Source organism: Harmonia axyridis, chromosome 2, assembly GCF_914767665.1.
Source record: "Harmonia axyridis chromosome 2, icHarAxyr1.1, whole genome shotgun sequence".
Classification (NCBI taxonomy): domain Eukaryota; kingdom Metazoa; phylum Arthropoda; class Insecta; order Coleoptera; family Coccinellidae; genus Harmonia; species Harmonia axyridis.
The window spans coordinates 21,309,502-21,332,089 of NC_059502.1; the positions used below are offsets into that span (position 1 = coordinate 21,309,502).

The 22,588-nt window shown below is 33.2% G+C and overlaps 2 protein-coding genes across 4 annotated transcripts in view; both read left to right on the forward strand.

The window, feature by feature from the left end:
• LOC123673705 overlaps positions 1–22,588 on the forward strand; it is a 177,176-nt gene that overhangs the window by 8,442 nt on the left and 146,146 nt on the right. The gene's annotated exons all lie outside the window — the stretch shown is intronic.
• LOC123672207 lies at positions 16,796–18,682 on the forward strand. The gene has a single exon (XM_045606221.1). The coding sequence runs from the start codon at positions 16,796–16,798 to the stop codon at positions 18,680–18,682; it is 1,887 nt and encodes a 628-aa protein (XP_045462177.1).

A 22,588-nucleotide genomic window follows, 5' to 3' on the forward strand; every position in this document is an offset into this window, starting at 1 on the left:
ACTCCAGAACTTTTTTGTAGGCAACTGGGTAGTTTGGAAAAAAATGTAAAAAGACACTTTGATCCAGTACTAGACTTTTTGATTTCTTGTAAGGAAAAATCAAATTATTATAAAGATCCGTTTAGTAAGCTGTGATAAATCAATAACTTTTGTTACTTATTTCCCCAATATATAGTGAATATTAATGAAGATTTGATAAACTGGTATAATCATCACAATAAAAAGTAGTACTACACAAGACACACCCTGTATCCAAGATACATACTGTTATCCAAGACACCTCATTTTCCTTTGTATCTCTAATTTAGGAACACTCTGTATCACTTTGTTAGCTCTTCGATCTGATGTATGTTTATGAACGAAAAACGACTGAGGGTTACGCATAGAGTAATAAACATAGAGAGTGTTTTACATGTCCCCAACATTAGATTAACTTGTCGGATTGTGATTTATTTTCAAATCCACAATTTTACTATATCATTATGAATGTATATTATATTGAATGAAATATTTATTTGAATGAATACCGATTAAATATGCAGATTTGAATATTTGGAATCTGATATTTTTCTTAATTGTCGAATTTAAAGTATGCAAAATATTCAATATTTTCTGTATATACCTGCTGAAATCCAAGGTTTGGCAACTATTGCTCTCCTAGTGTCATCGGTTGTTTCACGCCATTTGGCGCGCTTGAAGTTTGTTTTCTGAATTTCTGATATATTTTTGGTATTCCTCTCAATATATTTTGAGTCGATAAGAAACGTTGATTCACTATGGGACATGAAAAGTGCGTTCTTTGTGGAGATACTCGCAATTTAGTGAAATATCGTATCACTGATATGTTTTCATTTCTGTGCGCTTCATGTCAAATTTGATAGTTCATGTTGGGGACAAAATTTGCTTACTGAAAATGACATATGCTCCCTCCATCTATGTTTATTACTCTGAGGGGTTACGTAATATGGCCGTTCGAAATTTTGTTTTCCTGTTCATATTTCAAAACTTCAGATTCGTTTCAGACGAAAATTTTCAACTAGATGCAAAATAGCAATTTCAAGCTACGTGCAACATTGAACGTTGATCGCAAAACCTAAACCATAGAAAATCCAAAAAGGATACCTATTTGAAAAAATTTCCCAATTTTCCTGACCACAAAGCCGACGAAATTTTAATTGTTATTGATGTAAAATAACAATTTCAGGCTTTATGCATAATTTTTAACTGATCATACCATGAGAATCATAGAATATTCAAGAAGAATTTTGGAAAAGAAATTATAATTATTTCTATGACAACAGAATGATGATGAGATTTTGCGTGTATACAGGGTGAGTTTTATCCAAGGAAGGTCTCATTTATCTCGAAAACAAATCTCATGATTTTATAGATTTTGGTGTGCAAAAATATTGTTATTCCCGAAAAAGGAAGGATATGACAACAATGTGAATACCACCGTAACCAGTAACCACCCTAATGTTGACCATATCACAAGATCCTCGCACACCAAAATCTATAAAAATGGTGCGATCCGTTTCCGAGATAAATGAGAACTTAACCGCAACATTCGAGATCTGACATTTCGTTAAAGAGGCATAGTGTTTACCGCTGACCGGAAAGAATTTAATTCTAGGTACTATCATTCCTAAATTGAAATTAGAAAATTACAGATAAAAATATACAGCAGATATTATGTCAGGGCAAAATTCAATGAAGAAGGAAAGTAAGACTTTGAAAGTCAGTGTACCCTTTCAACATCCTTACAACATAATCGGAGAGAACCGGATATCTCCAGAAACTTCTCCCTACATGCCAAATGTGTGGTTCAGAATACCCAAGAAAGAGGATATCCCATACCAGAAGAAACAGATGCCATAATTCATACTTCCAAATCTATTTTTTCCCACGGGCTATTCTCTGGACCGGATGTGAGCTTTGTTAGAAAAAAACTGAGGAAACTTTCTATTTCACCGAACCGCCAGAGGGTTTGCCACTAGAGCTGATGACCTTATTTTCCACTAGAGAGATCGATATTTATGCACGGATGATAGATCGGGTTTCGCTGAATGGAAGTGAAGTTCCAGGAACGTTTTCTTATCTAGCCACCGTATCTGTCTTGGAGTTCATAGCGCTAATTCTCCTCCGAGTTTGTTTTCAGCTCCCCATTTATTTCCCTCTTTGGAGGTCGCATCAGCTTTCTGAACGCTGGAAATAAATTGGAATTCTGGTGAGAATGTGAATATATTTTTATTTCATGTTCGTTAATAGATCGGCGAAGATCTCAACGTTGATCATTGAGTTGATTTAGGTTTTCTGTAAGAGGCTAGTTGCACTGCGCTTGTGCGTTTGACTGATCACAATAACAAATATATACTCTACAGGGTGTTTCAAATTCGACTGCCTATATTAGGTTTCTGGAGAACAGGGCCTATTTGAAATCTGAAAATTCGGAATATGTGATATTGTTCGTGATTTCATATTCAGCTGAAATAATTTTGAAGCTCCGGCACTTTCGGTTATTGAAGAAATGAAAAAAAAATATTAGGAAAAAAAACTTTTTTCCTTCATTTTATTTCTTAGATATCATCAAGGTTTCCATCACTAATCCCTCAAATCATTGCGTTAGTTCTAATGGTTTTCAAAATATACAAATAAAACTGAAAAAAAAGGGAATTTCCACAGCCAATAGTATTCGAATTATTTTCACTATAAATATCTCCTATTCTATCTCTTGAACTTGAGAAATATCACAAGGTGTTTCAAATATCGTGCCAAAAATTCTGAAAAAAATTAGATCATAACTTTCGATTTTCAAATTAGAAACCTATTTTTTTAATGCGTTGGATCTCACGAACAACGGTCAGTGTTAAAAATGACTATGCCCCAAATTCAATAATTCGAGAGTTATTCGAGATTTTATGAATTTATGTTATACGTAGGGCCAATTTCATCCAATTTGTTTCAAAGAAATATTCTATGAGCATAAAGATTGAAATATGTAATTATTCTATTAGTGACAGGTGTATTCATTATTAAAGGTAGTAGAATATAATTTCACGAAATGAATCTCCGCTATTCAAATAATGAAATATTGGATCTATTCATATTTTCGGTGGATGTAACAAAATTGTTGGTAGGACTGGTCGAACATTCAATAAAAAATATCCACATTTACCTCCGATTAGGAAGAAGATATTTCTAACTACCTTTTCCTCACAAAGAGAAAATTTTCAAAAATTTCAAATGATTGTTATCGGTCGAATGAGAAATAGTATATTCTAAAACAAGTTGCAGAATGGGCTCCTATTCCAACACGAATGCGAAATTCGAAAACGAGCGACGAAGGAGCGAGTTTTGGAACGCATGAGTGTTGGAATTGCCTTCTGCAACGAGTATTAGACGATATTTTCTCTATTTCAGTCAAGTTTTGCGAAATATTGTCGAAATTCAATGAAAAATTCAGATTATATATCCTAGTGACTTTTGTATTGTATCTTGGCAGTTGGTGTGACTGTTACGAAAATTGACAGATTACGGAATTCGAATATGAATCGTATGTTTCGAATTTAGACATAATTTACAATTATACATTAAATTCGTGAATTATGTCTGACGAAATCGATTGAACACTACCTGAATTATGAGAATTTGCGAATTTGTAGCAAATCATTTCTCTATATCCCCAAATTATATTATATTGACAATTATTGACGTTTGTTGAAATTTGATAGGATTGGAAGTCAGCATAGACAACCACAAAACGAAAAATATATCTGAAAACGATGCTGTAATGAGTTCATTACAGCACTGTTTTTTAGAACTGTAATGAACTCATTACAATACAGAAATAGAGAAATACTGTTATTGAAGGCATCAAATGGTAGCTCCTAAAGTTCAAAATTTTTTGAATGTAAATGAATTTTATTTTAACCCAATCGTAAAATAGACTACAATTTTAATTTGTTGTTGCTTAAGTCTGAAAAAAAATTGTCAACCCATTTCGATTGTTGCAAGATCTGTCAGAAGATAGCGGATTTATGTTTCTGTTTAGGGGGTGTAATGGATATGAAAATTCTTAAATAACAAAAGTAAAATATGAATAAATTTCGAATAGATAAATAGCAAAATGAAATAAATAATATAGTTGAGTAGGTATGCCATTAAAATTAAATGAAAATACTCGTATATTCCCAATCAACAATATCTGCTCAACATGGAAATAATAGAAAAAATAATTTCTTTTCAATTATCATATCAATAATGAATGAAACAAAAAACATTATGCATATACAAAAACGGAATACATATAATAAAGCATTAAAAAAAATGGCTAACTTTGTGGAGAACTTGTTAGTCAAATGAACCGCTGACTCTTAGGCTAAACAACCGTGACGTCATGCCATTGCTATATATAAATATGCAAAAATAAATATATAACTACTATCGATACCAAATTTTATTCATTTACCTCCAATAGTTTCAATAGTTTTCACTTGACAACGAAATGACGCATTTTTTGAGCGTTAGTTATGGATCCTAAGTAACAAGGGTTCTACCAAATTTCAATATTCTTTCTGAATTATTATCAGAATAAAAAAAAAATAGTTTGAACTTCCCCCTATATTTTTGACCACTTATTCTGGGAAACCCTGTATATTTGTTTGATAATTGCCATTTATTTCATGAGCTGTTCTTCTGAAGATTGTGATTTATTCCATGAGATGTACAGAAATTAACGAGTCATAGTGTAATAGTAATTTACGTAACAAGTCCGGAAAATAGGGTTTTTTGGACGAATAGACAAAAAACCATTTTCGGGCGTGTTGCGTACAATATTTTTTCGGCAACAGAATAACAAATCAATGAGACGACACATTTCATTTATATACATTTAAAATTCTTATTTAAAAAACATGCAAATTGTTCACAACTAACTTTATATTCATCGGTTGCTATGGTAATGATCAACTGCATTTATTAAATATATGCCTAATAAGATTTTCATATTCACAATGACTCAAATGACGTGATTCTTTTCCGGCCTAGTCCGGGAAGTACGTACTTTCCGGACTAGGCCGGGAAATGCTACTTTCTCAGAGAAAAAGCGGTTGCCGAAAAAATTTGTTTTCTGTTCTGATTAAGTTTTTAATTTATTATAATCAGCTTTGATTCGCTAAAAAACGCTAAGTATATTTTGTTCATAAAATGAGTACAGACCTAATGTACATATCTCCCTCACTTTATGTAGGTATTTGCCGAGGAAATATTACAGCAAAAAGTGGCCTTATTCCATTCGTCGAAAGAACGAATCACAATAACGAGTCTGAATCCTCATAAAATCCAAATTAACGGAATCGCAACGCTGAGAGATATTAGGCTCAATTTTATTCGCATTTCGCATTATGCTTTCAGCTCGTTCGTGCATTTGTCAATAGAACGTCACAGCACCTTGGGGTGTTTCATCCCCATCGCGTTTGGGAGAGAGGTCAAAGACCGTCGAGCTACTGCCGCTCGATATGGGTTTCCGTTTCTATGCTACTCCACATGAAAATCGATTGAGCTACAGGGGATCCATATGGATGAGTAAAAAAATGAATTTCCACGGTTTTTCATGTTTCAAAATTGTTCTCCATAAAGGAGTCCAAATTCGTAGATTTTTTGGAGTTTCTCGGTTATTAGTAGAGATGAAGCTATGCGAGTTTTGTGACAACATACAGGGTGTCCCAAAAAGACCACGTCAAACGAAAACGGAATGTATATCAGAATGTGCTCTATCTGATGTGAAAAAATCGTTTTCATGAAAGTCTCACATTTAAATGTTTATCGAAAATTTCTGTGGAAAACTGATTATGTCACCTTTTCCCCAAAATCATTCATTCTGCACACCCTGCTGAAAATAATCAATGAATTCATTAATTAAATGTTGATACACTGTGTCCGTAAAGTATGGATTAATTCATTTTTAGCTAAACAGACCATTTTAAATAATAATCCTGAAACACGTCGATTTTTTATTTTAATTTACCATATTTTAAAATAATAATCTAATATACAGGGTGAATTACATGCGAGTAATGCCGTCACCGTTTTTTTTTTTAAATGAAACACCCCCATTTTGTCTCAATTTTCCGATTACTCTAGCTGAGCTGATTCCAAGAATGTATCACATGTTGATTCCAATTGGTACAGGGTGGACTAAAATACAATAGTTTTGTGTGTATTCATAAAGTAACGCGTAACAGTCTTCATTAGTTAAATTAACAATATTATTAAAAATAGTTATTGTCTAGCGGCAATTGGTTTGAATGTAACACCCTGTAGTTTGTTACATTTTTAGATTAATAAAAATGAGCTGTTTCCAATCGTGTTTGGTACTTGTGGTCTAGCACAATATGCACAAAATTATTTCTTATTTTTATACATTTTCATTAATCTAAAAAATGTAAAAAACTACAGGGTGTTACATTCAAACCAATTGCCGCTAGACAATAAGTATTTTTGATAATATTGTTAATTTAACTAATAAAGAATGTTACGCGTTACTTCATGAGCACACAAAAAAATTGTATTTTTGTACCAATTGGAATAAACATGTGATACATTTTTGAAATCAGCTCAGCTAGAGTAGATAATCGGAAAATAGAGACAAAATGGGGGTGTTCCATTTTAAAATAATGACGGTGTCTGTGAGACTTTCATATAAACGATTTTTTCACATCAGGTAGAGCACATTCTGATCTACATTCCGTTTTCGTTTGACGTGGTTTTCTTGGAACCCCTGATGTATACAGGCTGTCTCTCTCCTTGAGACTCAAAGATAACATTGAAAAAGGTTTCTGGCCGAAACGTATGTATTTGTATTTTTGACTGTGATAAGAACCACAATGAAAATTTTAGTAAAGGACCATCCCTAACAATCAAATTCTCAACAGATCAGATTATAGAAATCAGGGGATAAATAAATTTCAATGAATAATAATATTGGATTTTTTTCTTTTAAAAAACAATATTTGATGTAAATCTCTGTGTTCACATCAATTCGCACAATACTGTAATTCTTAAACGAATAGTGTTAGGGCAATTTGCAATACTGATTCAGATTACCTACCTGTAATGCACTGAAAGCATTTACAGTTAATTATGAAACACCCTGTATATGAAGATCTTTGAATATCTGCTCCAAAATTCATATTCAGAATTCAAATTATGGAGCCAATATTTCCAATTTTTACTTTATCAAGGTGTTATCACCGGATATACCAATTAAACATAATATACATGTTTTATCTTGGAATTTTAGTGTTCACTCAATTCTGGTATGGAAGAATACGATCAATGAATTCATTGAATATTTAGTTATAAATAACGATTACTTCTTGAAGTATTTCATGAGAATTCCATAATTCATTCGATATTTTCATCCATGAATGATTAAAATGTTTCTGTCATCATTCATTACTGAAAAAAGTGAATTAACATAATTGAAGGTTGTTCCAATGTTCAATTTGCTAATTTATCTGTTAAACAAGCTCCAAAACCTTTTAGATTTTCAATGGAGTAATACTCATTTTGTATGTTGTAGCAAAAACATTATATCATTTAACAATTTTGGTTTACCTATTACTTGAACACATCTATGATCAAAAATTTAATTGTATCATATTTTAAACTACTTTTCGTCAATTAAACAAAAGAGGTATTGAAAGTTCTGCATAGATCAATTTTTTTCGATTTCTCGCATTCAAATAAACTTTTTTTTTCTTGTATTATCGATGGTCCATGAGTTTTTTAGCGATAGTTGATAGGATCAAACATTGATACTGAATTATTTTGAATATAGTTATCGATTTACAATGGACGCAATTTTTTGTTGTGATTTATCAGTATTTTTATTAAACATATCTATTATTCAGATGTCCAGATGAAAAACCGTATCTATTTTTTTTCAGCTGTTGATAATAACATTCTATTCTAAAACTCAAATAATCTCTAAAGCGTTACTGACCTTCTTAAAAAAATTTTAAATGTTTGAAAATAGTTTCAACCAAGTCCATAATATCTTATCTTCAAAAACAGGATGAAGTGGATTAACAGCCTCGCACGTATATTTTGTTGATTAAAATTGAAATAAAAATTATCATTATGAAGGAAGTAGAAGTAGTTCAGGAACTAGATTATAATCAAACTCAAGGGATTTAAAAATTGTCATCATATTTGGAAATAGTTTATATTTGTAATTCTAATAAACTTTTCAATCGAATTTCTTCTCATTAATTTCCTAAAATTGCAATACTAAATATTATAATCTCATATTTTTTTGGCCCCATATTCATTAGCGAAAGCATGGAAGACAGTTCAATGTATTGCTTCAAATATTTGCAGAAATTATTGTCATAATTTGTACAAATATATGCTAATAATAAAATTTACAAATATCACATGTGCCATAATTGAAATATCAATAGAAGATTATGCTTTTGGGTAAGCTTTCGTCTCATTTCACAATTGGTCACAAATGAGAAATGCACTTTACTATTTTATTCTTTATTTTGTAGTTTTTTTGGGAAATATAATTTCCCGGAAATCTACGCAAACCTATAGTTTTGCTTACTAGAAAGTTATTTTGCAATCAGAACCGGTCGAGGAGAAAATGTGTGATTTGAAAATACATAATATGTTATTTGATTCTAATATTTCAATGATCATTTGAAAATGGCTTTTAATAATTCAAAATATCTTAAAATTTATGAGAATTTTGTCCAGGATCCATTAGAATTATGAAAAAATTGTAATAAGGTATCTGAAAACACCTAATTGAGAAATTTTGTGGAATAATATCTTTTTTGAATTATTTCTAATGAAGAACATTTAGAATCCTTCCAGGATATTTTCATATTAAGTAGTTTGTACGTATAATATCCAAACTGATTGAGTTCGATTGTAAACTAAAAAGACCCAAAAAGGCATAACAATAATTTTATCGTGATGTCTGTATTTTTCGGATATTTTCTGAGTATATTTTTATACGATAAGGTTCGACTCACTGATCGAATCTGTGGTCAAATTGAGTTCTTTCCGTCCGGTCGTAAACATGATAACTCTCGAACCGAAACACTAAGAAACATGAAATTTTTATGGTAGGTTTGCATCTCGAATGTCGCACTTAAGTTCTTGTAAATTCAAAATTATTAAACAAAAATTAGCATTCACATGTAGGTATACCTAATAGAAATTGCAAACCCATGCAAAATTTATGTTGATGGCCTGACCAGAACCAGAGAAATTTCAAGAAGAATATCGGACTAAATTCTATTTTTTCAGTGAATAGAAATCCGTCGATTTAAGATTCTGGATGCATGAATGAAATTACAATTTTAAGCTTTGTCTACCATTTCGTATCGATATTGTTGACAGAACCATAAAAAGTTCAAGCTGAATATCGAAAAAAATTACTCAATATTTCTGTCATAACAGATACGACTATTTTTACTTTTTTTAAAAAGAAGATTTAGTGATTTCATAACAGATTTTAAGTATAAATTGGCAGATGAGTAATAGCCTGACTTCACACAAGTACCTACTTATTTACTCCAATTTCTCCATCTAAACCTTAGGTAAGTTCAAAATATCGAGTAATCAACATTTCACATCGAAAATAACTTGCATATAAATAGAAATGTAGTGGTCAGGATTTAATTTTCATACGAAAAGAAACATAGATATTTACAAATGATGAAAATTCTTCTATATATTCCTCAAGGTTATTCATCCTGCAACAAAACAATAAACAAATGAGGCAATTTCGAATTGAGAAAGGTGCAAATTTATCGGAAAAACACTCATTATAAGTGTGAAGTGATTTGATGTCTAGATTATGCTGTTGATCCCTGTCGACATTTGAAAATTTTCTTGTTGATCAAGGCGAATGAATTTCGAAAATTCGCGTAAAAAATGAGATAGTCACTTAAAAAAAAATTACGACATCACTCTAGAGTTATGAATTTTGTTCCTTACTTTATCCACACACTGGATTATAGTCATAACAAATCTTGAAATAATAATTTTATGCATCCATTTGAAGATCCTGGAATCATTTTCTAAAAATTTTATTTGAGACATGATTTCTTGAAATTTTTAATGAGTATGTATTATTACAATGATATCGAACAACTTCCACTTATTTTATGAAGAATTCCGTAGAAGTTGTGTTCAAATTCTATCAATGCAAACATCCAACATTTTCAGCACAAAAAGTTTCGTATTCCGTTTCAATAATCGTAATGTACTTGAGATGAGCTTACGAAATGGAGCACTCTAAACAAACAGAGTGATGTGACACTCAAACTCCGCCTGAGTATATAGGACAGTTGCGACAGAAAGAATTTCGGCATTTGTTAATGACCTATTTCCAGTTACTCCTTGAAAATGTATAATCTCATACCATCTTATTTCATCTTTCAATGTTGGTAAATTATTTTCAATAAATCCTTTGGAATACTTAGTTTCTTTTGTGGAAAGTGTAGAGTCCATACATTGAATGAAAAAAATCAGTTCGATCTAAGAAATCTGAAGCCAAAAGATGAAGAAATCGAATCAAAAATATGTCTCAGAAACTTTGTGACATTTCAATCCGTCCCCCTGAAATTTGCAATTTACGTTCTGGAATATGTAGCATCCAAAAAATTGATTTCAGAAAATGTTCATTTCCGAAATATTGCTGTAACTTTTATTCTGAAGAAAATTTTCATTTCTGTGAAAACATTCTTTTGGAAACTTTATAGGTTGAATTCAATCACGTTAAATGAATTTTCCGCAAACTCATATGATTCCTATGAATTTTTCTCAAATGGGACACCTCTTATATTTCTACATATTTCGATAGAGATGGAAATTACCATTCCAAAAATATAGCATACTTGATATTTTTCTCTTCAGAAAAATATGTTCGGAGTTCCAAGAGGTGGTCGGCTAGGTTGCCTGACCTAACTTTCATGGACTTTTAGCCTTGGGGTAGATTGAGAGATATAATCTTACCCATAGACCGCCACCTGTTGGGAACTTCAGAAAAATATCAAGTATGCAACATTTTTGAAATAGTAATTTTCATCTCTATCGAAATATGTAGAATTAAACAGGGTGTCCTATTTAAAAAAAAATAATTTCATAGAGATTTATCACGAAATATCCGTTTTCAAAAAATTCAATTAACGTCATTGAATTCTGCGTAAAATGTTGCCAAAAGAATGTTCTCACAGAAATGAAAAATAAGTGAAAATTGGAAAAATGGGGATATCAAAAAATATATATATCCGATAATATTGATGATAGAGCTCTGAAATTAAAACATTATACAGGCACTTTTTTTACGTAGAATCCAGTGGCGGAATTTTCATCAGGATTTTCAATTACGAAGATATGTCCCAAAGCTATATTTTTCAAATGGGAACACTAGATTTCTGTACCATTTTTGGAAAGCATAATTTTTACTGATTTCAAAAATATACAACATCGTATGGTTTGTATGATTATAAATAATAGAAAATGGTCAAAAACCTTTTTTCATCTAAGAGTCTCAATATTTCTATGGTTTCAACTGTTGACGGAAGGGAACTGCTCTTGTTATAGGAAGCTCTTTTTTTTGTGCTTATCAATTGTTGAAACCATAGAAATATTGAGACTCTTAGATGAAAAAAGGTTTTTGACCATTTTCTATTATTTATATGCATACAAACCATACGATGTTGTATTTATTTGAAATCAGTAAAAATTAAGCTTTTCAAAAATGGCACAGAAATCCAATGTTCCCATTTAAGAAAACATAACTTTGGGTCATAGATTCGTGATTGAAAATCCTGCTAAAAAGACGAGCACGCCATTGGATTCTACGTAAAAAGTGCCTGAATAATGTTTTGATTTCAGACCTCTATCATCAATATAATAGGAGATATACATTTTTTTCGATATCGCCACTTTTCCAATTTTCGCTTATAACTCGAAAACAAAAAACGGTGACCAAAATGACTATTACTCTTGTTAGTTTCTCAAAAAAAGAGAACGAGAATGAGGTATGATGTACAGTGCATCCCATTTTGGGTGAGACTGCCAGGTTTCTCGATTGTTATTTAAGATGGAGCCTTGCGGTTTTCACGTTCCTGTCCTACTTTTTCGTGAAACTCAAGTTGGTCTAATCAGATTTTGCATAACTGTTTCCGTTCAAGAGATACAGGGTGATTTTGGAAATTGATACTTTTCGGAACCCTCCTTTATCTCCGAAGTTATTAGAAATAATGCTGAGATGAAAACTACGTTTGAATCAGAATTTTGCGTAGAATCCAGTGGCGTACTCAATATTTTTTTTCTGGGTATGGTTTTGAAGATTCAACACAAACCTATATTTTTTTCAATGGAACACCCTATATATCATTACTTCGTTGAATTCGTTATTTTTTCCCTTCAAAATGATATATAATACTATATAGGTTGGATGGTCAGAAATGTTAAAAAAACACTAAAACATCAAATAATGATGATTTTTTTGTTAATGAGCAATGGATTTTCCATATGAAAAAAAGGATTAATTGGATAATTTTCATTTGTGATTTTTATTTATAGTAGAGTAAGCAAACAAATATAATACACTCATCACTAATATGAAAAACATAACGTAGGTACCTACCTAATAGCAACAAATGAATAATAAAAAAATTCATAAACATTGCATAATATCCTACAGATTAAACTGTTCAAATTGCTGTCCATTTTCCCTACTACATATAATATACTACAGTAAAAGACATAACAGTCTCGAAGAACTTCGTGCATCAACAGAGGCAGTTTTCCAGGATTTTCAAAACCGCCCTTTTATAATATTAAATGCACTCAGGCGTATTGAAAAGTTTTGTCAATTATGTATTAGAGGAAAATGGACAGTAATTTGAACAGTTTAAGCTGTAAGATATCATGCAATGTTTATGAATTTTCGTATTATTTATTTGTTGCTATTAGGTAGGTACATACGTTTGTTTTTCATGTTAGTGATGAGTTTATTATCTTTGTTTGCTTACTCTACTATTTATAAAAATCACAAATTAAAATTATCCAATTGAACATTTCTGACCATTCTACCTATATAGTATCTACATCATTTTGAAGGAAAAAAAATAACGAATTCAACGAAGTAATGATATATAGGGTGTTCCATTAAAAAAAATATAGGTTTGTGTTGAATCTTCAAAACCATAACCCGAAAAAAAAATTGAGTACGCCACTGGATTTTACGCAGAATTCTGATTCAGACGTAGTTTTCATCTCAGCATTATTTCTAATAACTTCGGAGATAAAGGGGGGGTCCGAAAAGTATCAATTTCCAGAATCGCCCTGTATCTCTTGAACGGAAACAGTTATGCAAAATCTGATTAGACCAACTTGAGTTTCACGAAAAAGTAGGATAGGAACGTGAAAACAGCAAGGCTCTATCTTAAATAACAAGCGAGAAACCTGGCAGTCTCCCCAAAATGGGATGCACTGTACACACATTGATTTTATCTGATTTAAATGGAATCAATAGTTTGCACAAGACTGCGTCCCAACAAACTCTGTGCTCATATTATTTTAACTGCAATCTCTTTTGACGACGAATGATCTTAACTTTTCCACAAAAGTGCTTTTCTGCCTTCACACCCAATCCAATACTTTCTCTTGTTAACTCAGACACTCGACATTTCTCTGTTAGTCCTTGGTAAAAAATTCATCGGACGGGGAGATATAAAAATGTAGCCTCCAAAAAGTAATCAGCTACTTCACTTTCGCTCTTCTGCCTCTGGTTCTCTTGTCCTTAGGGACATCATCAGGACTTTGGTGAGAGAAAAGGATCCTGAATGTGGCCTCGGATGAAAACTAATCTTCAGTCCATCGAGGCATCATTATTGCCTCAATAAAGCAGATGGAACTTTTTATAATTGATTCCGGGGAATTGTGGGAAAATGTATTTTGAAAGTTTTATTATGGACTTTGTATCTAGGGATGAATTATTTTTTGTTGTCTCAATTCTCCTTCAGTATAGAAATTCTAGTGTAGTATAGTATAGGCAAGTATGAATTCCTTCTTTATTCGTTTTCCCTGAACATTTTATATGCCACGATGTCTGCATTTTTATAATTTTGAGCCGGGAATGGTCTCAAACGATAACGTTTGACTGGCTGAATGAAACCGTCCCAAAATTCGATTCTGTCCCTCCGTACGAAAACTGTCGCATGAAAAGAACACAATTATTACTTCATGATTGAGTTATCTTTACAGGTTGATTCATGAAGAACGTTGGTTAGAATATTTTCGAGAAAGACTCGAGATAGAAATTTTATAGTTGAGCTTTGTTGGGAGAGATGCATGCTTGGAAAAGCCTTCAGATTCGTTCGAATTCCGGTTTCACCGGAAATTTTTTGACATGGCTGACTTTGACGTTGAAATCGAAACACCCTGTATGTTCAATTGAATTTTTGATCAACGGATGAAGCATTGCTATGCCTTCTGATAGAAGCTAGAAATTCGCATGAAAAAATTTCAATGTTATAATATCGGGAGGAAGCCCTATTTGAGAAAATTGACAGATTTTTTTCTGAAATTAAGACAAGGGAAATGGTTTGGGAAAATATTCAAATGAAACATAAAAACAATATAGGATTTAATGAGTATTTTGAATATGAATTGAAAAAATGCGTGTTATATTTAAAAAACGAAAATTGGTATAATTCTAGCAGAATAACGAAAAAAAAATAGGAAAGCACTAACGTGAAGACTGCAAGAACTTTGGAGCCCACGTCATTTATACGCCAATTGCGCTCTTGGTGATCACATATACCTAGGTATATCCAGTTCTGTAGTCTGTGTACACAGTTGGCGCATGAGGAAACAACAGCTTAAAGGCTCATGTTTTCCTTCCTCATTTTTCTTGTATTCTTTTCATTAGTGGAAAATCTAATTGTCTAGTATTAGTGAAAAAAGAGCCCCATTGATCTATATCTGTATTTCGAAACCAAGAATATGAACTCAATGGAATTTCACTTCGGACAACTGGGAAAAGTTCATTCTCTAAAATATTCATGAAATGTCAGTCAAACATACAGGCTTACTCTTTTTAAATGGAATAATCAGCACACTTTTTTATTTTTTTCCTCCAAATAATACAATTTATCACCTGCTGTATGAAATTCTTATGAAATATGTCGGTATGACACAGAGTAATGAGGATATTAATTATTCTATGGTCAACATTAATTGTGACAGCTGTCAGATAGTGATCAGATTCAACCTGCAAATGAAGAGGAAATTTCGAAAGTAGTGAGTGTATCTGGAAGATGTCTATGTTTTCATTTCTAGACAGACAAATGGAAAAGGGATAAGAGAAAAAATTGTAAAGGTGTTTCAATTTTTGATCGTCAGTAAATGTGGAAACAGAAGAGCATTTGAGTAAGTGAATTTCAGTTTTCATGAATTGCGAGTTTATTATGTTTCTTCAGATTATTCAATAAATCTGATCTATTTTTTTGTTTCCCCAAAACCTATACTTACTTCACTAAACTATACCTTGTGACCGGAAGTAATTCTTCTTTGATGCATCGATCTTGAGAGAACTCCTAGTATTTTTGGCAAAATCTGACTTCGTGTACATCCGTTTCATTCCGTAGGATCCTAATTGAAATGTCAATAAGATGAATGAAAGTTCCTTGGGGCACACCAATATAAATTCAACAACTTTCAGAATAACATTTTCTTTTCTTGTGAAATTAAATTGCTCTAGAGCGACTGCAATTACAAGGATAATTGATTATTTGAACGGGGCTTGTAAGTCCAAAATCTACAATTATAAGACAAATCCGCTTAATTACCAGAAAAGCATTTATAATTGCGGACCAACCCACTACACCAAAGATAGCCTATTCATTTAGAGAGCTTGGAACACTGAGATCTACAATTATTAGACGAAACGCTTCTATATCCAATACAGCACGTCAGCACGAATGGTTATGAAAAAATTTGTTTCTCAGGAAGCCTGCTGCTTTCAGTTGAAATATGAAAGCTGAAATCTTTTGTTGATTATTCCAAGAATTTTTTTATACAAAATTTTGATTTCCACATAGAACGTTTCTGATTCTACTAAAAAAACATTTTCTAAAAGAGACAATAACAAAGCTTACACGGATACAACCGATACAACTCAGACTTCTAAGCTTCTTCTATTTATAGGCGTAGAGGAGAGTTGCCAAAATCGTACCGCCGCCTAAATTGTACCACCCTTATTTTAATAAGAAATAAAGTGACTACAGCCCTCGTGCGGATTTACTAGCAACTAGTGCTTCGTTGTAGTGACGAGGGAAAATTTGGTGCACATGCGGTTACTCTCTAAGTAGTTGTGAAAGTTTTTGTGTTTTGGAGCTAGTTGATAGTGTTTTGGAACCTTTTTCGTAAGAACGTTGTGACTATCAAGGTATGTACTAATGTAGTTTATTATTAGTTTGCAGAACTAGCATTAATATAGAGTGTTTTGATGGATCGGTTTGTGCTTACACGTTTGTGTGAGATTAGAAATAAGGCTATGTTTGTCGAGAGCCACAGTTGCCTAAATCGTACCCCTTATGGTTTCTCAAATCGTACCGGTACGATTTGGGAGCCCGTTACATTACATGTTCCATATTTTTCATTTTTGTGTATGAATAATGTAAGATTACTATAGGATTAGTTTGTTTTTAAAATATATAAAATAGCGGACTTGTTTGTAACTGACTTTATGTGTTTCAGAATGGCAAAAAGAAAGTATGGAGTGTGGAATGAAGAGGATATGGAGAGAGCTCTAGCTTCTTATAGAAACGGAGATATGGGTTTGAACCAATGCTGTAGACAGTACGGTATTCCAAAACCGACCCTTAAGCGTCATTTAGACAGCAAAAATATAAAGGCCAATGAAGGTACCAAATTAATGGGGCGTCACCCTACATTACCACCCGATGTAGAGCAACAGCTTGTAGACCATCTAAAAAAACTAGAAGCGTGTTTTTTTGGGCTTACAATAACAGACGTGCGTAGACTCGCATTTCAAATCGCAGTTAGAAATGGAATCCCTCACGTATTTAATGAGGAGAAGCAAATCGCTGGTAAGAAGTGGTATTACAGCTTCATGAACCGCCACAAGGACATCTCCCTTCGTGAGCCTCAAGCAACCTCCTTGGCTAGGGCACAAGGGTTTTCTAGGGAAAATGTCAAAGAATTCTTAGAAATATTGAAAAAAGCTATTGATGAGAATAAAATGGATGCAACTACTATTTATAATATCGACGAGACAGGCGTGAGCACCGTACAAAACAAATGTCAGAAGGTGATAGCTGAGAAAGGAAAGCGTGCTGTAGGTTCGATATCAAGTGGAGAAAGAGGTGTAAATACAACTGTTGTGTGCTGTGCAAGTGCTGCAGGTATGTATATTCCACCTCTGATTATTTTCAAAAGAATGAGGATGTGCAATGAATTGAAGGTTGGAGCTCCGCCTGGAAGTTTAGTTGATGTGTCAGAGAGCGGATGGATAAATTCAGAATTATTTGTCAAGTGGCTTCGACACTTCATTGGTATTGTAAAGCCAAATAGGGAAAGAAAAGTTCTTCTCCTTCTTGATGGCCATTCTACCCATTCCAAGAACTTAGAAGCATTGATAATCGCTCGAGACGCTGGAGTTATTATGCTTCAATTACCAGCACACACAACGCATCGACTGCAACCATTAGACAGGTCTTTTTTCAAGCCTTTTAAAGGTTACTTCACCCAAGCTGTAGAAAAATGGCTGCGAACAAACCCTGGCTTGAGAGTCACTCAATACCAGATTTCACACTTAGTGACTGAAGCATATGGCAAGGCTGCGACGATTGAGAATTCGTGTAATGGATTCAAGTGTAGTGGTGTATGGCCAGTTGACTCCTCAATCTTTAAAGAATCAGACTTTTTGCCAGCAGAATGCCTCAAGACAACTTTAGATCATAATAATAATGAAGAAGACAGTGAATGTTTGGATCAAGAGAAAACTAACATGGATGAAAATCAGCCTCTTGATGTTGAAGTTACCTCACCTAATAGGTCAACAAGTTCAACTTCAAATCTGAATGTTCCAATTGAAATAATCTCTCCACTTCCAAAACCAACCAAAAAAAGAAATGGATCTAAACTTGGAACTAATTCAAAAGAGCAAAAAGCAGTTATATTAACTAGTAGCCCCTACAAAAATGAAATTCAACTAGCTCAGGAGCTTAAACTGGCTAAAGAGAAGGTAAAAGAGCTCCAGATGAAAATTAGGCCTTTATCCGAGAAAATTAAAGTGACAAAATCCAGTCAAGATGTTGCAGATTTTTCACATATTCTAACAAAGAAGTCGACCACCAACACATCGACAAGAAAAAAACAACCACAGGAGGCTGTCATTTTAAAGAAAGATCCAAATCTGGCAATCCTAAACCAAGCTGGAACGTCGGCCCATAGTGACGTTCTCATTGAAATCGAACCTGAAGAGTGGTTTTGCTTGGTTTGCGAGGAAAATTCAATCGAGGACATGGTGCAATGCTTGCATTGCAGTAAATGGGCTCACGAAAGTTGTGCTGGCTCAAAAGCAAAAATCAAGAAGTTTATTTGCTCAAGTTGTAGTTCTTAAGTATTGTATACTAATGTATAAGAAAGTACTGTATTAAAGAAAAAGTTTCTTCAATTATTCTTGCCGTTTCAGTCATTGATTCATTTTATTTTCAACTTCAACCTAGGTGGTACGATTTGGGAAGTGGGGGGTACGATTTAGGCAACTGGTTTCCTAAATCGTACCGATTGCATCACTTTACAAAAAGTGTTTTATCTTGCACAAAATATCACCTTAGTAGTGAATAAAATTTAGATAAACTTGTCTTAATAACCAATACTTCTCAGGGTTATGGTACTTTAGCATTGGTTTTTCATATAAGGTAGAAAAAAAATAAAATGTGAAAAGTGGTACGATTAAGGCAACCTTCCTATACAACCTCGTTTCCACCGTTTTTACCGAAATTCGAGGGTTTATTGTAAGAAGCTGGTTAAATACATTTACCATTCAAAGTAACTACTTCCAATTATGTATTGATCACTTTTGCATCATGGGGTCGAGCATTGTCATGCTGTAAAATCACTTTATCATGTCTCTCGTTGTGTTGTGGCCGTTTCTCTTTCAATGCTCGGCTCGAACGCGTTAATTGCGTTTGATAACGATCGCCTGTGATTGTTTCAGTCTGTTTTAACAACTCATAATACACTACGCCGAGCTGGTCTCAGCAAATAATGAGCATGACCTTGGAACCGTGAATATTCGGTTTGGCCGTCGACGTGGAAGCATGACCGGAATATACCCATGCTTTTCTGCGCTTGGGATTAACATAATGAACCTATTTTCCTTGTCCAGTCACAATGCGAAGGAGAAATCCCTTCGTCTTTTCCTTGCAAGCAGCTATTCACAAGCAAACAAACGCCAAATCTCTTGGCTTCAACTCGTGCAGCACCCAATTTCCTTGTTTCTGAATCATTCTCATGACTCAGGCGTTTTGAAATGGGCAATTATTGTTGCGTTTAACACGAGTCTTGATCAAGTAATGCCTCAAATTCTGCATCTTCGAAAATCTTTTGTCTTCCCTCCATGCTGGTCTTCGACGTCAAAATCACCGTTCTTGAAGCGTTGAAACCACTCTTTGCACGTTCTTTCACTAATAGCGGCCTCACCGCAGATTTCTTCATATTTAAGCAGAAAATTAAAATTTCCCGCAAATGACGAGAATTCGGCTCGTTAGCTAACATGTTTAATCGAGAATAACTTTATGATGAAGACACAAATCGACCAATATTTCGATGGCGTTGTGTTTATGAATACCTACATCTACGATCTATATATTCCTACTACCACTTACCGCTACAGCCATTTATTGCAAAATGGCGGAAGCAGAGTTGTATACACCTAATAGATTCATGATGGGCTTTCCAGAAGAATATAGAATTCTAAAAAATGGATTTTGCCCCTTAACTAAGACAATAAAGGATTTCAGAACCTGAATCTTCCCTTAAAATTTTGGAACATTCAGTCGCTACAACTGGTAGAGCAGAATTATTTTTTTCGTCGAATTATTGAGTTGAATTTAATTGTTTAAGACAATTCTTGGTTTGAAATTTGAATATTATAGACATTTGGGTGATATTTTAGCTCGCTCTATTCGAACAAGTGCGCAAAACACCAAAATATTGTAACATCAAACGATGCATAAAGAATGAACTACTAAAATTCAATTAATGCTTTGCAAAGTAGGCCATTCAATTCAAACAACCATTGGTTATGTACATTTATATTTCGGAACTATGTTGGCTCTATGTTTACATAGATATGTAAAGAATGATATTCGTACTTTGCCTACCGCTATGTTTAATTGACTCTACTGATCAGTTCACATTTGCTTTGATCAAAGTTCGTAAATATTGGTTTCCCGAATTTCTTATTAACCAACCTAAGAAGAAAGATTCGAGTTTATCCTGGTAAAAAACCAACGCAGGCAACTTCATCTTCATGCAGGAGGTCTGTTTAACTCCAGAAAACTCTGAAACGTGGGCACAAATCTCTGGATCTTCCTCAACTAGTTTTAGAAGTTTCTTCCATTATGTAGATTCCAAGGCATTAGGATTTCGTTTAGATATCGTTTGAATGAATTCCCGACAAAGTAGGCATCTATTATGCAAAACCTCCGAAGGTTCCCCTTTCAGAGGAAGTTACGAATTCTGTCTGTCTTGATGGTTGACAGCTTTAATATACTGTTGGATGTATTGGACAGATTTACCAGCTGATTTGTGGGAATTACCATAATATTGAAATTATTTGAATCGTGTTTTTCAGGGAATTCTATTCGGAAGGGCCATCCATGGTTTTTAGGAGTGAATTATAGGTTATAGTGGTAGATTTACGGTTTCAATGAAGGGTTACATTATGTCTTTATGTATGGAAAATATCATCATTCAAGTAACCACCAAGACTCTTTTTTGTCAAACTGATTTTTCATTACTCTTTCACATCAACTTAGCTGTATTTAAACGATTCAACAATTTCTAAACGTTGTTGAAGCGTGTATCTTTCTATGATTGAATGGCATAACCTACCGAACACAAACACATAAGAAATGTCAAAAATTATACACAGTGTTGCCATTTCAACCATTTTGAATTGTAGAATTCCTGGAAATCCTAATACATCATCTGTAGACGTAAAGTTTGAGAATGATGACGAGAAAATCTCCATATTCAGCGCAAAAATTTACTAACTAAACCTAGCATCTTTTGTAACTCTCTCGTTGAAGATATCATCGAGATTGCAATGGTTCTTAAAGTTACTGTCAAGGTACTGAGAACCCTACTACTCAGAAGATCTACTGACTGATATTTCCTATTTGTATTTTGAAAAATTGATGGAAGAATCTACTTGATGAATATTGAAATTCAAATGAATACTATGTTAAATAAAAATCTTAATTCGAATAAATTTCCATTGCAGCGTTGAAAATGAATCAAAGCTGTGTAAGCTTTTTCAGATATTGAATATTATTTGGTGGAGATTTTACCGAATTCTCTTCATCCATTCAAGCGTGGTCAAGTACCAAGTAAACAAAATCAATACATTGAGATTCATTGCAACAGTTTTGAAGTATTCATTTTTCAAGCAACAGGGAGGTCAAGACGGCTTTAGGCTATTGAAAGTAGGGCACAGTTTTCATTATATCAATATTACCCGTTAATATGATTTCTGATTGCAATAAAGTGTTATGGTAGATACATTTTTCCAGGAAATTAGCTGATAAAATAGAATTTCATCATTTTTTATATGGAAAAAGGTCTTATCATTTACTTAGATGCAGGAATTGGAGTAAAATGAAGATAGACAACAAAAAATATGCAAAACCAATTTTAACTCGGTCATATCTGTTGTTGAGAAAAAATCTGAAATTTAACTTTTTAAGTTGAATTTCAATAAAGTTAAACCAGTAAAACACATTTATTCTCAAAAATTCGATTTTATACGTCAATATCTCCTTCCCTGTCCCTTTTCCATAGAAAGATTTTTTTCTTCCTTCCTTACAGCCAAAATTCTAACCCTTATCCAAATGTAGCATCATTTTAACTTCAATATCTCTCTTATTACTATATGTTCCGAAAGTTCGACACACAACTTTTGAAACACCTTACTACTGATAAAGTATGAAGCTTCAAAAGATGCGTATCAATATTTTGGAACATACAGGGTGATTTACGGCGATGACCTATTAAACGTTTATGGAAAACTAATCATAATTTTGTGATGAAAATTTGCATGTTGGGGTTTGAGACAATGATCTTTCTACCTAAAATATTTTCAGATCTCTACAACTTCCGGTTATACCGGAAACAGACTACTACTTCCTTATTCAAAATGGCACACCCAGTATTGCTTTTGATAGATTAGTAAGCTTTTATGATGACAATTTCCGCAATATGCCATACCTTGGGTGAAAACTCAACGGTTCATGAGTTA

Excerpts from the sequence above, each read along its gene's own strand:
- LOC123672207 (XM_045606221.1), top strand. The coding sequence starts at position 16,796 with ATGGCAAAAAGAAAGTATGGAGTGTGGAATGAAGAGGATATGGAGAGA.